The sequence below is a fragment of the Trichechus manatus genome, unplaced genomic scaffold (assembly GCF_000243295.1).
Source record: "Trichechus manatus latirostris isolate Lorelei unplaced genomic scaffold, TriManLat1.0 scaffold00254, whole genome shotgun sequence".
In the NCBI taxonomy this organism is placed as follows: domain Eukaryota; kingdom Metazoa; phylum Chordata; class Mammalia; order Sirenia; family Trichechidae; genus Trichechus; species Trichechus manatus.
This window is the reverse complement of record NW_004444190.1, coordinates 1,743,716-1,760,434: the sequence shown is the minus strand read 5'-3', so window position 1 is coordinate 1,760,434 and position 16,719 is coordinate 1,743,716. Positions and strand designations below refer to the sequence as shown.

Sequence of the window (16,719 nt, the reverse complement as noted above, 5' to 3'; positions counted from 1 at the left end):
CATCATCATGTGTCTTATGTGTGTGTGAATGTGTAATGCATGAGACTCTAACCTGGGCTAGTCCTGGACTTCATCTTCTGTCTTCTGGGTCCCACGAACTGTGAAAACTAAAGCTGTCCCTAACCTTAAGGTTCCAGCTTTTACTTAATTTTTTAGTCTCTGAGTATTCCTTACCTTCTTGTCAGCCTACTAAAAAAAGTTGTTAATCCAACAATTTTAATATTGTCTAGTTAATAGTTTCTATATCTCACACCATAAGGCTATGCAAATTTATATAATCAAAGATTATCTATCAAGTGATTTGAAATAAAACGTGGAAAAATTATTGTGTGCAATTCTGAGTTTATTGCTTATTAATTTTGTCATTCCACACAATTTTGAATAAACAGACTCTGAGAAAATATTCGGGGCGTGTTAAACAGATGATGGTAATATTGATGAGAACGTTCAAGTGTTTTACATAAGGTAACGAGAGGCACCACTGCCCACCACCAACCCCAGAAATTTCTATACATCACATAAAAAGAGTAAAACTAGTTCATCAGCATTTAACTAGCATTCTTTGTAATCGATGAACCACACTAAGTCTAAACAATTCCAGAATCTTCACTAGCAGATCTAGCAGTTTTGGTTTCTTTAGAAAACAAAATAGCAAACAAATCCACACAACAACAAAAACATTACAAACACACAACTCCAAAACAAAAGTTGGCATATTCCAGTGGTCCTGAATTTTAATATTTCTATCATATTAATTCAAGAAATAAAATGTGATTCAGCTTCTGCAAATGATATTAAATTCCTTCACTGTTATTATACTTACTTTATAATTACAAAGATTTAACTGAAGCCAATGTTATTAATCCAGTAAAAACCATGCATACAACTCAAAAATCTCTTATGCTAAGGTAACTTCCTTAGAAATCAATCATTCTTTAAACAGTCAGATCCAAGCTTCACAGGTATAAACTGAGGAACATTTTTACCCTTCCTGATACCACAACATTAATTGTAAGTGTTTTTAAAGCTGAGAGATATATACAGAAACACTGTATACACTGCACACAAACATCAATGACTTTTCCTGATACATTAAAACTACATCAATAGTTTATTAATTATTTTTAAAAATCAAGCATGTACTACAGTTCAGCATTTGAAAGACTTTATGTCTATTATGACAAAGATGCTCAGGTTGAGAAATATGTTTGTGTACTTGAAAAGACACTCTGAAAAGAAACAAAACTTGAATGTGTTTTATCTTAAACCATTTAGAAGACCTCAATTATCAAACGGCTAAGAACAAACAATAGCCAATAAATAGGAATTTATTAAAATCATTGTTTCCAACAATAAAAAAATTAAATATTAAGGCATCTTTTACTCCATCATGGTATATGCAGTAAAGAGAAATGTTTCAAATAAGAGTCAGCACTTCTATTTAAAATGCTTTCTAATGTATTTGGCAGGTTTTTTTTTTTTTAAATATATTCTCCTATTCCACATACCATTGAAAGCTCTCATGATTATATATCTTGACCGAAACCAACAGAAAAGCATAAACAGATATTCATTTATTAAAGAGAAGAAGTTCACCCTCAAAAAATAAAAAGGAACTACAAAGAGTATATATGTATAAAGCCCAAATACTGGTATTTAAATTTCTTTGAAGCAATTTATGCTTCAGTAATTAAGAGAAAGAAGAAATCAAGACTTTATTTAAGATAAGAAGGCTATCAATATGGATCATGCTGCCAAAGAATAGTTCACTCAGTTATTCTGCTCCACTGGGATGAGGGTTTGAAAAGGGCTTCAGACTCCTTTATCACCATCCACTATAATAAGATCATATAAATTAATACTGATTATATACTATTCCCCGTATTTGTCCATTTACAATGCTAGACGGCCTTTGCAAAGTATACTAAACAGTAACATTTTCACCTTTGATTAAGGCAAGTTTGTGAAGATAATACAACCATATCTCTTCATGAACTTTTAGCTTATGACATTTTTAATGTAAGAAACATACAAAAAAGTGTTTTATAAAAAGCCACCTCAATACCAGAAAAAAGTAATGAAATATTTTGAACCCCATTTACTTTTTTAAAGGATGCTCTCTCCTTGTCTCAAATTCCAAGTGTTATTCATCATCTTTAGATCCAGTTTTGCTTAACTATAAAAAGAAAAAATTCAACAAGTTTAAGCTATTATTTAATTATTTCCACTTAATATCAAAACTGTTTTATAGTTAATAGAACAACAGGCAGCAAGATTCAAATAACTTAAACTATCTATAGCTTTTACCAAGGAGCCCTGGTGGCACAATACTTAAGTGCTCAGCTGCTAACTGAAAGGTTGGTGGCTCAAACCCACCCAGTGGTTCTGCAGGAGAAGGACCTGGTAATCTGCTTCCGTAAAGATTATAGCCAAGGAAACTATATGGGGCAATTCTACTCTGTCACATGGGGTTGCTATGAGTTGGAATCGACTTGACGGCACCAAACAACATCGCTTTTACCACATGTAGCTACTTTTCAACTCTAGGCTCAACTATTTCAAACAGGAATCTTTAAAAATGTGACCTCAACAGAATAAGGGGGGGGGGGGAAATCCCTTTAAGATTTCTAAGAAATAAACTGGAATCAAGAATATACAAATAGAAGGTGGCATTTACAAAATGAACAACAACAAATGCTTAAAACACAGTTTTGAAAGTGTGCTAATCTTAAATTACAACTTTCCTGATTAAGAATCTAGAGCAGGAGTTGACACATTTTGGGGTGGTGGCCAGATAAAATTCACAAAGGCAATTCTGACCAGAATAAAGACTAAGATAAATCTCTACTGTACCCAACAACCCCAATATCTCCAAAGAATGTGGGCAGCTGTGAGAAGCAGAAACTGCTAAGGGTAGCATAGCAGTTCTCACAGATTTTGGCCCCAGGACTCCTCATACCCTTAAAAACTCAAGACCACAGGAAACTTTTGTTTATGTGGGTTATACCTACTGCATTTGAAATTAAAACTAAGAAATTAAATTCATTTCAAAATAAATAATAAAACCATTATACCTCGGAATTTTTTTTTTAATGAACAAGTAATCACATTTTCTAAAACAAAGAAATAAAATCTTAAGCACGAAGAGTGGCGTTGTGTTACATTTTTGCAAATCTCTTTGTTATCTAACTCAATAAAAGACAGCTGGATTCTCACAAATCTGCTTCTATAGTATAGCTAGTATAATGTATGACAGCTAACAAGAACACAGTAGAAGTACTGAGAACAAACTCAGCCCATATTAAAAATGCACATACTTAGATCCTAAACCTACAACCTTAGAAAATTCTGAAAAACAGAATATACAAAAGCACACGTTCTGTCAGCGTTGCATAGAATATTAGTGATGACATCATCACGTCATGCAGCCTCCGGAAAATGCCACTGTACACTCATGGAAAAATGAGTAAAAAAGGTAAATGAGATCTCAGTGCTCTAATGAAAACAGTTCTGACCTTGCAGACCCCCTGAGAGTGTCTCAGGGACCTCCCAGGGTTCCACACACTACACTTTGGTTAAAATGGCTTAAGGTAATAGATTTTGAGACCACATCATGTCCTTCTTCAAAATATCCTCTCCTAAACTGTAGAACAAAATTCTAACTCACAAAAAAAAGACCAGACTTACTGGTCTGTCAGAGGCTGGAGAAACCCCCAGATTATGGCCCCCGGACATCCTTTTAGCTCAGTAATGAAGTCACTCCCAAGGTTCACCCTTCAGCCAAAGATTAGACAGGCCCATAAAACAAAACGAGACTAATGGGGCACAACAGCCCAGGGACAAGGACTAGAAGGCAGGAGGGGACAGGAAAGCTGGTAATAGGGAACCCAAGGCAAGAAGGGAGAGTGTTGACGTGTCGTGGGATTGTTAACCAATGTCATAAAGCAATATGCATACTGTTTAATGAGAAACTATTTGCTCTGTAAACCTTCACCTAAAGTACAGTAAAATAAAATATCCTCTCCTATCTCTATAAGATGACTGGATATTTAAATTTTACCTTTAACAGTTTGAAAGTCTAATTTATATTAACAGGGACTCTCGTTTAAAAAAAAAAATTCTAAAGCTAGGGAAAAAGGAGCACTATCACCTTTAGATCAATTAGATTACTTCTCTTCTCACTTTCAGCTGAGATCTGCTGCACTAAGAGGCATTCTGAGTAAGTAAATAGCTCATTCTGGAACCCACAGCAGTTTTTTTTTTTTTTTGAAATTGTTGCAGATATATACATAATAAATCATTTGCCTTTTCAACATTCTTCACATGCGCAATTCAGTGACACTAGTTATTGTTTATTATGTCGTTCAACCATTAACAATATCTGTTTCCAAATTTTCCCCTCACCTTTAACAGAAGTTCAGTGGCCCCTAAGCATGGAGCCCACAGCATTTCAAGGAGAGAACAGACTTAGCTAGAGAGCTACTTAAGGGACACCTGGGACAACATGAAGCATCCACCAAGCATTAGTAGAGAGGGGCATAGGTGAATGAGCTTTGCTAACACAACATTTGTACAGGGTCAACCTCTTGCCCAGGAAAGGGAGAAATACTGTGTTTCTTTATTCCAGTTGTGGCTCATGACTAACTGCTGCCAGGCAATATTTTAGTACTAGATTCTAGAAGCACAAAGATTATTTTAAACAGTTTCTATAGAAAATGCATTCCACAGCCCAAACAGTTGACTTTAAAATAAACGTCAGCAATACACTGCTTGCAAATTACCATATTTGTGTGTTCTCCCTAAAATCTTAATCTTTAACTGCTCTCAGATCATAATAATCACTTCTCACAGCACCTGTAGCACTAACCAGCACACACAGCGTATTTTAGGATGTCCTGTAGAGAGAATTAACTTACTGTGCTAAGTATCAGTTCATACATTTTAAATCACAAAAAATGCAAGAAAGATATTGAGAGAAAATAGCAAAAAATCCAAAATGGAAAGTAAACAATTTTAAACAACAACAAGAAGACATCTTTCTTGCAATGATGGGCAGCTTTATCTGGAGTCTGCCCTTAAAAAAAAATAATAATAATAATAATTTCTTTTTATTAGATATAATGTTTCTTATATTATCATATAATGTTTCTTTTAAATCGAAACATTCCTCTCCATGCCTAGTTTTCCTCATTTTCCATGTTATCACTAATTAGTTATATTTAGGCATGTCCATTCTTAAGATGTATCTACAGAAAGAGCAGTACTTTAATTATATATTACTTGTACAAATTATTCATTAGTTTTAAAAAAAAAATCTAAAATTGAGGGCATAGGGAAGACAACAAAGTAAAGAATATTTAAAAAAATACTTACATGCTGAATATAAAGAAGGAAAAAAACATCCCAGTAAAATCCAAAGATTGTGGAGGGGGAAAAAAGGGAAGATATACATTTCATTACTTGATGAGAATAATAACAATTTTTTGAAGACAAGAGTATAAACACCATATACCTTCACCACATCAACCCAGTTCCAGCCTCGAGGAAGTTCCCCTTTGTGATCTAGAGGATTAAAAAAAATAGTAACTTTATTTCTACAACCAATCAGCTAGTTTTAAATTAATATTCTAATAAATAAGTTTGTATTTACTATTCTACGCAATAAATAGACAAAAATTTAAACCACACATTACTAAGCTGGAAAAATTTATCATCATCATGAATTGAAAGCACTATTCTGGGGATATTTGCAATGTATTTCATTTTACATTTACCCTATTTCCATTCAAGACAAAACCCGGTATCAAGGAAAAATACGGAGGTGGTTGGTAACGTCAGGGAAGAAGAGCTAATTAATTAATTAGTTGCATGTGTTACACAGTTTTATTGCTTTATAAAGTCACTGGTTATTAAGAAACTGTCAGTTTACTATTTCATGAGTTTGCAGTTCACATCAAGAAACTAGACTCAAAACAGGAGGTTTTATAGACAAATGTTTGGCTTCAAGACTAAGAGGAGTGAACTTATTCTTATTGTGCTCTGACAAATAGTCATTGTTTAATCTAGCATTCTTTTTCTTTTTTGGTGGAGGTGCCAGGCCTCGGACCCAGGGCCTCATAGAGGCATAATCTAACATTCTTTAAAAAGGGCTTTAATCACTGGAAGTGCCTGAAAACAAGTTCAACCTTTTATATAAGCATTTACAGTTTAGAAGGTACTTTCACTCTTTTAATAGAATATTCAAATCTAAAGAATAGTTTAATAAATAACTTAAAATCCTTCCATTTAAAATGGCTTCATTTCCTTTATGCTTGATGTATGTTCATTTTCCCCATGATTCTTACAGGAGAGAAGCAATGTTACTGGAACTCAATTTGAGATGCTAATGGTTCTTTTCTCCTTTATGCAAGAATCTTATCCTACTGGTTACTAGTTATGAGGGGCATGAGGGCAGATCATCAATTTTGGTAACTAAAACATTTACCCATAGCGCCATGCCTGTCCCATTAAAGTTTCATTTAGAATTAAAGCTCCAAGTTATTACAAACTCCTATATCTTAATTATAGAAAGTTAATGACTTAGGTGGGCACTATCAAGGAGATGGAGATATGGAGATATTAATGAAAAGGAATGATCACAGGGCATTATGTAACTACATAAAAACAACAGGTAACTAAGTAGGCAATATTAAGAAAATGTTTAGTTTCAACTTTAAGTCCAGACATAGATACTAAAACATTCTAAAAAGATATTAATCAAAATTCTAGAAAACAGACTGAATAATGGTTAAAAATTTACTGTTTTAATTGTTTATGCTTTAACACTGCTTTTACATTTCGTATAATGGATTCCTAGATTTTCTATTTCACAAACCACTACAATTTCAAAAATGTATTTTAGCGACAACACAGGGTTGTTATCCTTCTACTCTGTCACAATCATATTAAACAAAACATAAACAATTAAAACACTACCTTATAAAAGAAAAGGCACTTTAACCTTCTTCCCTAAAGTAAAAGGGTCAGTTCTTCCCAGTAAAGGGCAGCTTGTAGCTTTACACCAGTAACACACACATACACAACTAAGTGTACCTAGACAAACTTGCACATACGTATATATATGTGTACTTACATATGACAGTGTCCTCATTTTCCCTGACTGGGAAAAAATTTACAGACTGCTATCAATTTTCAAATTCTCAGGTTAAGTAAAGTAAAGGATCAAACATTATTATTGATGTGAGCTAGGGTTAATAATACTCTTCGAATGGTCCAAACAAAAGACTCTGGTTTAGAACATATGCAGGGCCCTTGGTGATGCAGTGATTAAGAGCTCGGCTGCTAATCAAAAGGTTGGCAGTTTGAATCCACCAGCCGCTCCTTGGAAACCCTATGGGGCAGTTCTCCTCTGTCCTATAGGGTCGCTATGAGTCGGCATCCAGTAGATGGCAATGGGTTTGTTTGTTTGTTTTTCGGTTTAGGACACATAATAATTTTATTTTTAAATCTTATTGTTGCATAAATAAGTAAACTACAGAAGAAAACATTCCATTATTTATTGTGCTAAGATCTAATAGTATACCAGAATTCATCTCAGATGAAGGCTATATTTCAAAAACTTTTCATTAACACACATCTGCCATAGAGGTAAACAAATAGGAAAATCCCATACAGAACATAAAAGTAAGACAAAGAAATTTTTGTACACTTTTCTAATGTTCCTCAATCTCAAACTCATTTTTATAGCACTGTGTTACCTTCTTCTCAAATGGCTATCTCTTGTAATGAAGTAGTAGTTTAAGTATTTTCAATATACATCTGTAACTCAAGGCTGTGTCTGACCCAAATGTTCCAAGAATGGAGACTTCATCTTCTAAATCAAAATATATTTAATAAGCATCTGTTGTTGTGTGCCATCAAGTTGATTCCGACTCACAGTGACCCTATATGGCACGGTAAAACTGTCTCATAGGGTTTCCTAGGCTATAATCCTTATGAGAGCAGGTTGCCAGGTTTTTTTTCCCCTGGAGGGGCCGGTGGAGCAGCTGTTGGGTTCAAACGGCAGACCTTTGAGTTAGTAACCAAGCATTTAACCATTGTGCCACCACGGCTCCTAATTAAGCACTTACATCACAGTAAATAGCAACCTATTTATCTATGTTGTAAAATAAAAAAAATAAAACAAACCTGTTTTATCTGCAAGCTTACGTTTCTGGGCTTTTGAAAGTTGCTCTTTTTTGTCTTTTTTCTTACTTGATGGGCCTATATTAGGAGTTTCAACTGAGATGATATTGCTTATGGATGTCTAGAAAAAAATTCACATTTTTTAGACTTACGACACAACATTTATTGAATTACGCTAAATATAGCTATTTCCTGAAATAGGCTGATAATTTTTAGATTTCTGAAGTACTATGTTATTATTACTCATTTATAAAATAAGGTGACCTTAGCACATTGTTGGTTTCACTCTTGTAAAAGTTCACAATGTAGGATATAACTGCAATTGTTATAACCAGGTCCCTGGGATGCAAGTTCTGATATCAGCATTATACTGAGGCTCTGAGGTTCCAAAGTAGTTTTACAATTCAGTTAATTTGCTGTCATTTGGAAATCTAAACATGTCTTCAGAAAAATCAAATGTGCCTGCCTAGAACATCCTGGTTCCCTGGGGAAATGAAAAAAAAATCTTTAAAACATTTGAGATCATATAGCCAGTGTTCACGATAGCCAAAATTTAAAATTCTTACTAGGTGCCAAACATTGTCTTTAATGTCTTACATATGTTACTCACTTGATTCTTAGTACAATCTTATAAAGTAGATAATATCATAATTCCCATTTTACAGATGAGAAAACTGAGCATATGGAGATAAAAATGTTGCCCAATGTCACACAATCAGTAAGTGGTACAGTGAGTTTGAACCCCATTGATCTGACCCAGAGTTCATGGTTTTAACTATTACCCTCCACTGCTCCTTCAGTGGCCTCTTTTTCTGTGTCCTATGTTCTTCTTCTGTGTCTTGTTGGAAACATGGAAGCCAGAGCCACTCAAGTAGAAGACATGGTCTTTGCTGTCAAAAAGCTTACAGTCTGGTTCACAAGACAAAACTAAATTAACACTGATCTGTTAGATCATGACTTGGTGCAAAGATGCTTAAAGTCATAAAAATCGACTATCTCCTAAAACCACTCTATAAATAAAGCAATTATTATTATCTTTTTCTATTCAATAAAGTCTCCTTAAGTTGCAATACCTTCAAATTGAACTGTGGCAAGACAATTTACAATGAAATAAACCTCATGGAGAAAGCAATTTCATGCACATTTTAGAACTACCTAAGAAATCTTCAACTATATAAGCTTTATAAAGAGATTAAGTAAATACAAAAATACTAGGTCCTGGTGCCTGGCTACCACCAATGACTGCCCTGACAGGGAACACAACAGAGAGCCCCTGATAGAGCAGGAGAAAAGGTGGGGTGCAGAACTCAAATTCCAGTAAGAAGACCAGAATTAATGGTCTGAGACTGGAGGAACCCCAGAAAGCATGGCCCCCAGATTCTCTATCGGCCCAGAACTGAAACAATTTCCAAGGCCAACTCTTCAGACAGGGATTGGACTGGACTGTGGGACATAAAGTGATACTTGTGAAGAGTGTGCCTCTTAGCTCAAGCAGATACAAGAGACCAAATGGGTGGCTTCTGTCTGGAGGTGAGACAGGAAGGCAGAGAGGGTTAGGAGCTGGCTGAATGGACATGGTGAATCAGGGGTGGAAAGGAGGAGCGTGCTGTCACAGTATGGGCAGAGCAATCAGGGTCACCTAACAATGTATGTATAAATTTTTGTATGGGAGACTAACTTGAAATGTAAACTTCATTTAAACTACAACAATAAAAAAATTTAAAAAATAAACAAACTTAAGAAATATCAAAAAAAAAAAAAAAAAAAAAAAAGCTAGGTCCTGTAAGGTCTCAGTTTTGACAGACCCATTAAGTAGTCTATAGAATATAATTTCATTTCCTAAATGAAATAGAACCTAAGAAATCCAAAGTTCATTGTTCTGATTTAACTCAGATGTAACTGTCATGTTAAATCTAACACAAAGTTCCCTTCCAATTTTTAAACATTAATAGCTAGCAAAAATTAATTACTAGCAGAGCAAAACCAAAAAACCTTGCAAAAAATAATGATATACTCACTGTAGAATTAATGGGATGGTGATTCTCCATGAACCGTTCCTTATTGTCCTTGGCATATTCAAATAATGTATAGGTCATAGCAGTTCCAAGATTAACTTCAACTGCTTCCTGTAACTTGGCTAATATACTCTGCTTTACAGCTGATGATCTACAACACACAACAAATAGTGCTAAGAAGAAGGTAAAAGGGAGAGTAAAACAAAAACAATGAAAATGAAATACTACTCACATGGTATTGTTAAAAAAAGCGTTCATAGATATAATCGGAGGTGTCTGAGGATATGTTTCTGTCCAGGAAATCTCTATTAAGAAGGCTTTGGGATCACCATTTTCACCTATCTGAAGAAAAGGGAAATCTTAGGCTGTAAAAAGTGACACAGAGACAGAGCACCAAACTATGATCTTTAAAATGATGAACTCCTTCCAGTGCTTGTTTGTAGATCAGAAATGTAATATTTTGAAAAGTTCAGGGTACAGGCTAAGACTGAGTGAATGGGCAGGGGATGAGGGGAGTATAAAGACACTCTGACTTTTAATTTATACCTAGTCTGTCTTAATAGGTCTAGTTCATGCCCGTGGCCCATCTCTCCAACCTCCAGAAGCTTTTCCACCTTTTTTGTTTGTTTGACCACACTTTTTTGAGAATGAAGATAATATATCAAGTGTGGGGGACAAGAAAAGAATGGACAAAAATAGTAACTCAGGAACATGGGGAAGTCTGAGGAGCTTTCAAATAGAAGGGCCTTAGACTTAACTCCATCTTTAACTTGGGTCATTAAAAGTCCTTGACTGTTATATCCATAGAGATGGTACAAAGATTATTAAATTTCAATTGTTAATCCATAAGAAGAGATAATAAGAGGAAGCAAACTGATATGCATTAGCACAATCTCAAGAGATCAAAAAATAAAATGTAAAATTTAGAAGTGAAAAACGAAAAAGCAAAGAGATAAGAAAAAGGGATATCACAGGTTGGATAGTAAACACCTAAATAATTTAAAGATCTTTTGTTTCTTCTCTTCCTCAACTTTTTAATTTGGAAAAATTTTAACCTTAAATAAAAATTGAAACAGCAATGAATACTCGTTGGCATTTACCTTATTCACCAAATGTTATCTTTTTGCCCCATTTACCTTATCTTTCTCTTTCCGTTTCTACCACAGCATCTCCCTCTACCCCCACCCTACCCTTTTATATGTATGATTTTTTCCTTTGGTATCTGTTGAACCATATGAAAGTAAATTGCAGACATCATGATACGTGCTCAAACATTTGGGGGTTAAGTATCTCCTAATAAGGACATTCTCCTTTATAAGCACACTACCATTATCTCACCCAAGAAATTCAACATTGATACAAAAACATTATCTAATATACAATCCACGTTAAAAGCCCCCCAATCATATCTAAAGTATCCTTTAATAGAACTCCAATTACAATCCAATGAAGGATTATGGATTCCATTTGGCTGTCGTGCCCCTTTATTCTCTTTTTAACAGTCCCCAGGCCTTTTTTTTTTTTAAATGGATTTATGACAAAAATAGTCCACTCCCTTGCTTTATGTAATCACTAAGTCATTACTCAAGGTACACCTAGGAACAAACTGCCACGTGTGCCCCACTGTGCTAGGCCCTGGGATAGACAAGACGGTTCTTGCCCTCCAGGGAGCCAGACATTTAGAGGACTCACTAAAACGCAGCATGATTGATTGTTCAAAAGTGACAGAACAAAGTATGAAGAAATGGTGAATGATTTAGAGAGAGAGGAGAACCTGCTGCTATGGTGTCAATTCCAACTCATAGTGACCCTACAGGACAGAGCAGAACTGTCCCGTAGGGCAAACTGCCACATCTTTCTCCCATGGAGCAGCTAGTTCGAACTACTGATCATCTGGTTAGCAGCCGAGTGCTTTAACCACTGAGCAACCAGGGATTCCCTAGAGAGAGGAGATATGGCCTAAATACATCACAGGGGAGAAATGAGTTAGGCCTTAAAGGAGAAGTAGGATGAATGATGGATGAAAGTGAGAGAAAGAATGAACAATGTATCCAAAGACACACAGTGTAATAAAAAATAAGAGAAATAATCTGCTGTGACTAACAGGTGGCAGTGGTTGGGAAAGTTTGGAGAGGCAGTTAGAATCAAAGAGAAGGGCCTTGAGTGTCAAGCTAAGGAATCTAGCCCTCATTCTATAGACAAGAGGAAACCATGGAGAAACCTTTTCAAACAGGGGAATGAGATGACTACTTATGTGTTTTACAGAATTGGCCAGCAGTCTATAGGATGACCAATGGTGGAGTGTAGGGGGAAGCTGAAGAAAGAACTGAATACGGGGAAATCATTTAGAAGGCTAGCTATTCTGCACAAGAAATGAGGGGTCTGCCTAGGACATAGTCAGAACTGTACCCTAGGCCCTGTGGCTCTCAACACACTGTCTCCTAAGTTCAGTCCTCTTAAATCCACCCGAGGGTCACATCAGAGTGTCCATCCTATAGGACACACACGTGTGCTAGAGCATTCTGTATACTGTGCTCTATTGTTAACGTAGACATTCAGGAAGGTACGTATGGCAGAATTCTCAACTTCCCATCAGCTAAGGGAAGGGTGGCAGTCATTGGGAAAGTCTGAGGCAGTTGCTTTCAAATAGAAGGACCTTAGCGTTAACTCCCATCTTTAACTTGGGTCATTAGAATTCCCTTCATTGTTATATCCACGGGGATAGTATAAGGATTATTGAGTTCAAGAGGAATTGAGAAGAGGTGAGTAGAGAGAAGAGTATCCAAAGAAAATAATTGTAAATTTATTTATTGTGACAGTTTATAATAATCGTGCAAAGAATCATTTGTTATACAATTTATTTTAAATGGTGATGTTAACGATAACCAGTCTTTTACCAAAAAACTTCCCCATTCCACCACTACTTATAATCATTTGGATAAATGATTTACGTAATTTACTTATAAAATACTCGTACTGTTGTATGTTCAAGACAAATTGATTAGCAATTCCATTTTTAAGAAAAATCTGTATTTCACATATTTCTTCTTAAATTTTGAATACAGAATGAAGAAAATATCAACTTTTCTTGAGCATATCATAGGGTAGTAAAAAGAATAATGGAGTTAGAATACCCAAACTGTATTTTAATCCTAATATATGTCAATATGAGCTGTGGGAACTTGGGACCACATTACACAGAAAGCTATGACTGAGAGAAGTTATCTTTAAGAAGATAAAACCATGTTTCTTCCATTTCTAACATTTTATAATTCTGTTAAAATAAAAACAAGTTTATCTTTTTATTTTTAAGTTTCTGAACTAACCTTTTAAAAGTTAAAAATAATTGATGTCAGGGTGATGGGTTTTCATTTAAATGTGTCTGAAAATCCAAACACATAAGTTTAAAATAACCCACTAGATTTAACAAGCAAAATCACCATTTTTAGCAACCTTTGGTTTTTTTCTAGCAAAGTAGTAGTTACTCCTATGCATGCCATGTCTTACCCTGTATTGAAATGAAACTGGACTTAATTCTCGGAAACTTTCATCTCCTTCGTAAATAGAACGTAATGCTTCTAGTTCCATCTGAAAGAAATGAATCAAATGAATTTGGTTTAGTAGTATACACAGATCATAAATTAAGGGTCTTCAGTTTCTGATTCAAGCCCAGTCAACTATGTCAAACTTAGCTAATTTAATTTCCCATTATTGTGAGGGAACATTTGAAATCCTTCTCACAGAATGATCGAATCTTGAAAAAACACTTAAGGATAATAAAGAGAACTTTAATAAATGATAGAAAGAGGTTGACAAGGGTGAACCCAAGATGGGAGAAAGGATTGCAAGAGAAAACGTAACTAGTAATCCTTGCCTGGAAGTATTTCTTAGAACTTTCTGGGCTTACAAATGAGAAGTCTCAATCACTGCTTGTGATCTCTGAAGAATCACTGAGAAAAGAAGCAAAGGAAGACTATGCTTGAACAAATACCTTAGTTTTCAAAAAGATGTATGTCATAAATTCTACAAATTACAGATGGATGAGCTTCACCCACATGAACAAAGTTTAGAATGGATTATTAAAGAAATGGTTTGTTAGCACCTGGGAGAGTAAGGAGTAATCCCTAAGACCTTGGAAAACAAGGTTCCCTAAGCATAGAAAATAAAACATATCTAAACAATCCATGCCCTTCTTAGAAAGGGTAACTTGACTGATACATTAGGAAAAAGTACAAAACTGTCTGTCTGGATTTCAGCAAGGCTCCATGGGGCTTCTCTTGCTACCTCTGCAGAAGTAAAAAAAGGAATTCAAACTGCATTCAAGAATAGTAGATTGTAACAAATCCAAAAGGTAGGGCTAGTCCTTCTATCCTTAATCCTTTCTACCTTTTAATTAACAATTTGGACAGGAAAAAAAATTGAAGGTAAGCTTATCAATTTGTGGATGACAATTTGATGGGATAATGAATCACACTGGTGGTGGCAGAATAAAAATCCAAAAGGTGCTTGATAAACATCTAACAAGATGAAATTTAAACAGGTGAAGTGGAAGAAATCGTATTCAGATACCTAAACATACAAGTAGAGGACGAAAGACCTAGTACATTGCAGCAGCGTGTGTATAAAACACTTAAACGGTAAATCTAACTGCCGGACACAGTGTGATGCCAGTTTTGAAACAGGATATAAATAAACTTAGAACCTATCCACAGACACAATCCCAAAACAGTGAAACTAAAAACAATGCATCTAAGAAGAAAAGCTAAAAAGAACTATTTAGCCTAAGGAGAGGTATGGAAAACTGAGTAGGGAAGTTGTCTTCAATGATCTGATGCTCATGTGGAATGAAATTTTCTTGTGAAAATGGAAATCTCTGGGCCCCACTACAGAAATTTTGATTCAGTGGGTTTGGAGTGCAGTGCAGATATGTTTTTCTAATAACCACCCAAGTGGATCTAATTCAGGGCCCACAGGTTATATACTTTGGGAAACATCACTCTATATGCCCTAGGATTCCCAGGGAGCCAGAACTGCTAGCGTTGGCTAAGAAACTCACCTGGTAAGAATTTAAAAAAAAGAAAAACATTTTAGAAGGGACTCAGATATCAACTAGCTTGTTGGACTTTGGGTCCTTTAAAACTAACTTCCGATCCAGAGATTTTATTAAGTCTATCATGTAAAAGTACTAACCTTCAAGCAATATATTCTCAATGAACGGTGAACAACTACCACTTACTTAGGAGACCGGAGTTCTAGTCCTGATTCTACCGTATACTCACTGTGCAGCCATGGGGCAAGTCACTTTTGCCTCTGTAGTCACTTTTCCTCACCTGTACAGTTACAAAATTAGTAGGTACTCCTACAAATGACCTGTAGCATACCCTGCAACTCTTACTTGATTTGATTTCAAAGTGGCATTTCACAGGAAAATAACAGCACAAACCATACAATTCAGGGGGTATACGTGTGCTCAAAATAGACTTCTGGTCCAATGGACAACTATCAGATGGATAAATTATTTCCACCAAACAATATGAACAGAAACCAGAGGCACCAGGGTCATTATTTTCCTCCACCAGAAACGTAAGGGTACTCTCTCTACCAGTCCTGGTGGCGCAGTGGTTGAGAGGTCTGCTGCTAACCAAAAGGTCGGCAGTTCGAATCCACCAACTGCTCCCGGGAAATCCTATGGGGCAGTTCTACTCTGTCCTATAAGGTCGCAATCAGTCGGAATCGATCCGATGGCAACGGTTTTGGCTTTCTCTACCAGCCAAAAGACTTCAAAATTTAAAGGTGATCGGGTTCCAAATCCACGTAACTCAGTACACAACCGCTAGGTACACATAGGATTTAAGATGAACCAAGTGTACGCGGGACGTGTACCAAGGACACTTACCCTTGTTATTAAGGACCTGAAGCGACTCAGGGGTTTGCAAAAATGAAAAATGGGGGTAGGGGGTGGTGAGGGGCGGCAGAAGCGGACGCCTACCGATTCAGACATGCTTGGCCTCTCCTCGCAGGCCAGCACAGCCAGGCTCCGCCGGTGTACGGGCGTAGGGCACGTGCGCAGACACCTGTCCGGACGCCGGGTCTCGCCAGTGCCTCGGGAGGGTCAGCTGCCCTCCCCCGGGGCCGGGGCGCCGCGGACACGAGGGAAAATGGGTGTCCAGCCCGGGGGACTCACCTCCTGGTCCTCGTTGGCACTCATCACGCTGGCCACGGGGCGTCTCCCAGACGGACAGCGTTTGCGACGACTAAGAGAAAGCACGGGCAGTAGCCCCGAGACCCTGACGTCCCCCTTCGCAGCCTCGGCTGCGGACACACCCTCCACACCCGCAGACAGAAGTCACGCGCGCCCCCGGCCCCCAGGCAAAGCCAAGCAGCGGGCAGGTGCCTGTGGGCGGGGAGCCGGAGTCGCCGCAGAAAGGGCGTCCAAGTGTCTGGGGGAGGCAGCGGGGCGGTAACGGCAGCGAATCCGTCTCCTCGCTTCTCCTATTGGTTCCTTCTCTCCCCGCCCCAA

At 36.7% G+C, this 16,719-nt stretch overlaps 1 protein-coding gene across 6 annotated transcripts; it reads right to left on the bottom strand.

Annotated features, from left to right (window-relative positions):
- Positions 1-325: 325 nt before the first annotated feature.
- On the bottom strand, positions 326-16,632 carry RWDD4 (RWD domain containing 4). Of its 6 annotated transcripts, XM_023724680.1 has the most exons (9): positions 16,384-16,628; positions 13,707-13,787; positions 10,432-10,541; positions 10,203-10,350; positions 8,188-8,305; positions 5,513-5,562; positions 5,374-5,376; positions 2,103-2,176; positions 326-1,835 (listed from the first exon to the last, which is right to left on the bottom strand). In XM_023724680.1, the coding sequence occupies exons 1-8, from the start codon at positions 16,405-16,407 to the stop codon at positions 2,144-2,146; spliced, it is 567 nt and encodes a 188-aa protein (XP_023580448.1). In that variant the 5' UTR covers positions 16,408-16,628; the 3' UTR covers positions 326-1,835; positions 2,103-2,143. The 6 variants fall into 6 exon arrangements, with proteins under 6 accessions (XP_023580448.1, XP_023580450.1, XP_004389730.1 ...); XM_023724682.1 differs by lacking the exon at positions 5,374-5,376 and having other exon boundaries at positions 16,384-16,632; XM_004389673.2 differs by having other exon boundaries at positions 326-2,176.
- Between the last annotated feature and the right edge of the window lie 87 nt (positions 16,633-16,719).

Bases quoted from the DNA above. Each gene is read 5' to 3' on its own strand.
- RWDD4 (XM_004389673.2), bottom strand. From the start codon at position 16,407: ATGAGTGCCAACGAGGACCAGGAG. The intron at 13,788-16,383 runs GTGAGTCCCCCG...CATTTCTTTCAG, and splicing joins GTGCCAACGAGGACCAGGAG to ATGGAACTAGAAGCATTACG. The intron at 5,563-8,187 runs GTTTGTTTTATT...TTAATCCTCTAG, and splicing joins TAAGCTTGCAGATAAAACAG to ATCACAAAGGGGAACTTCCT.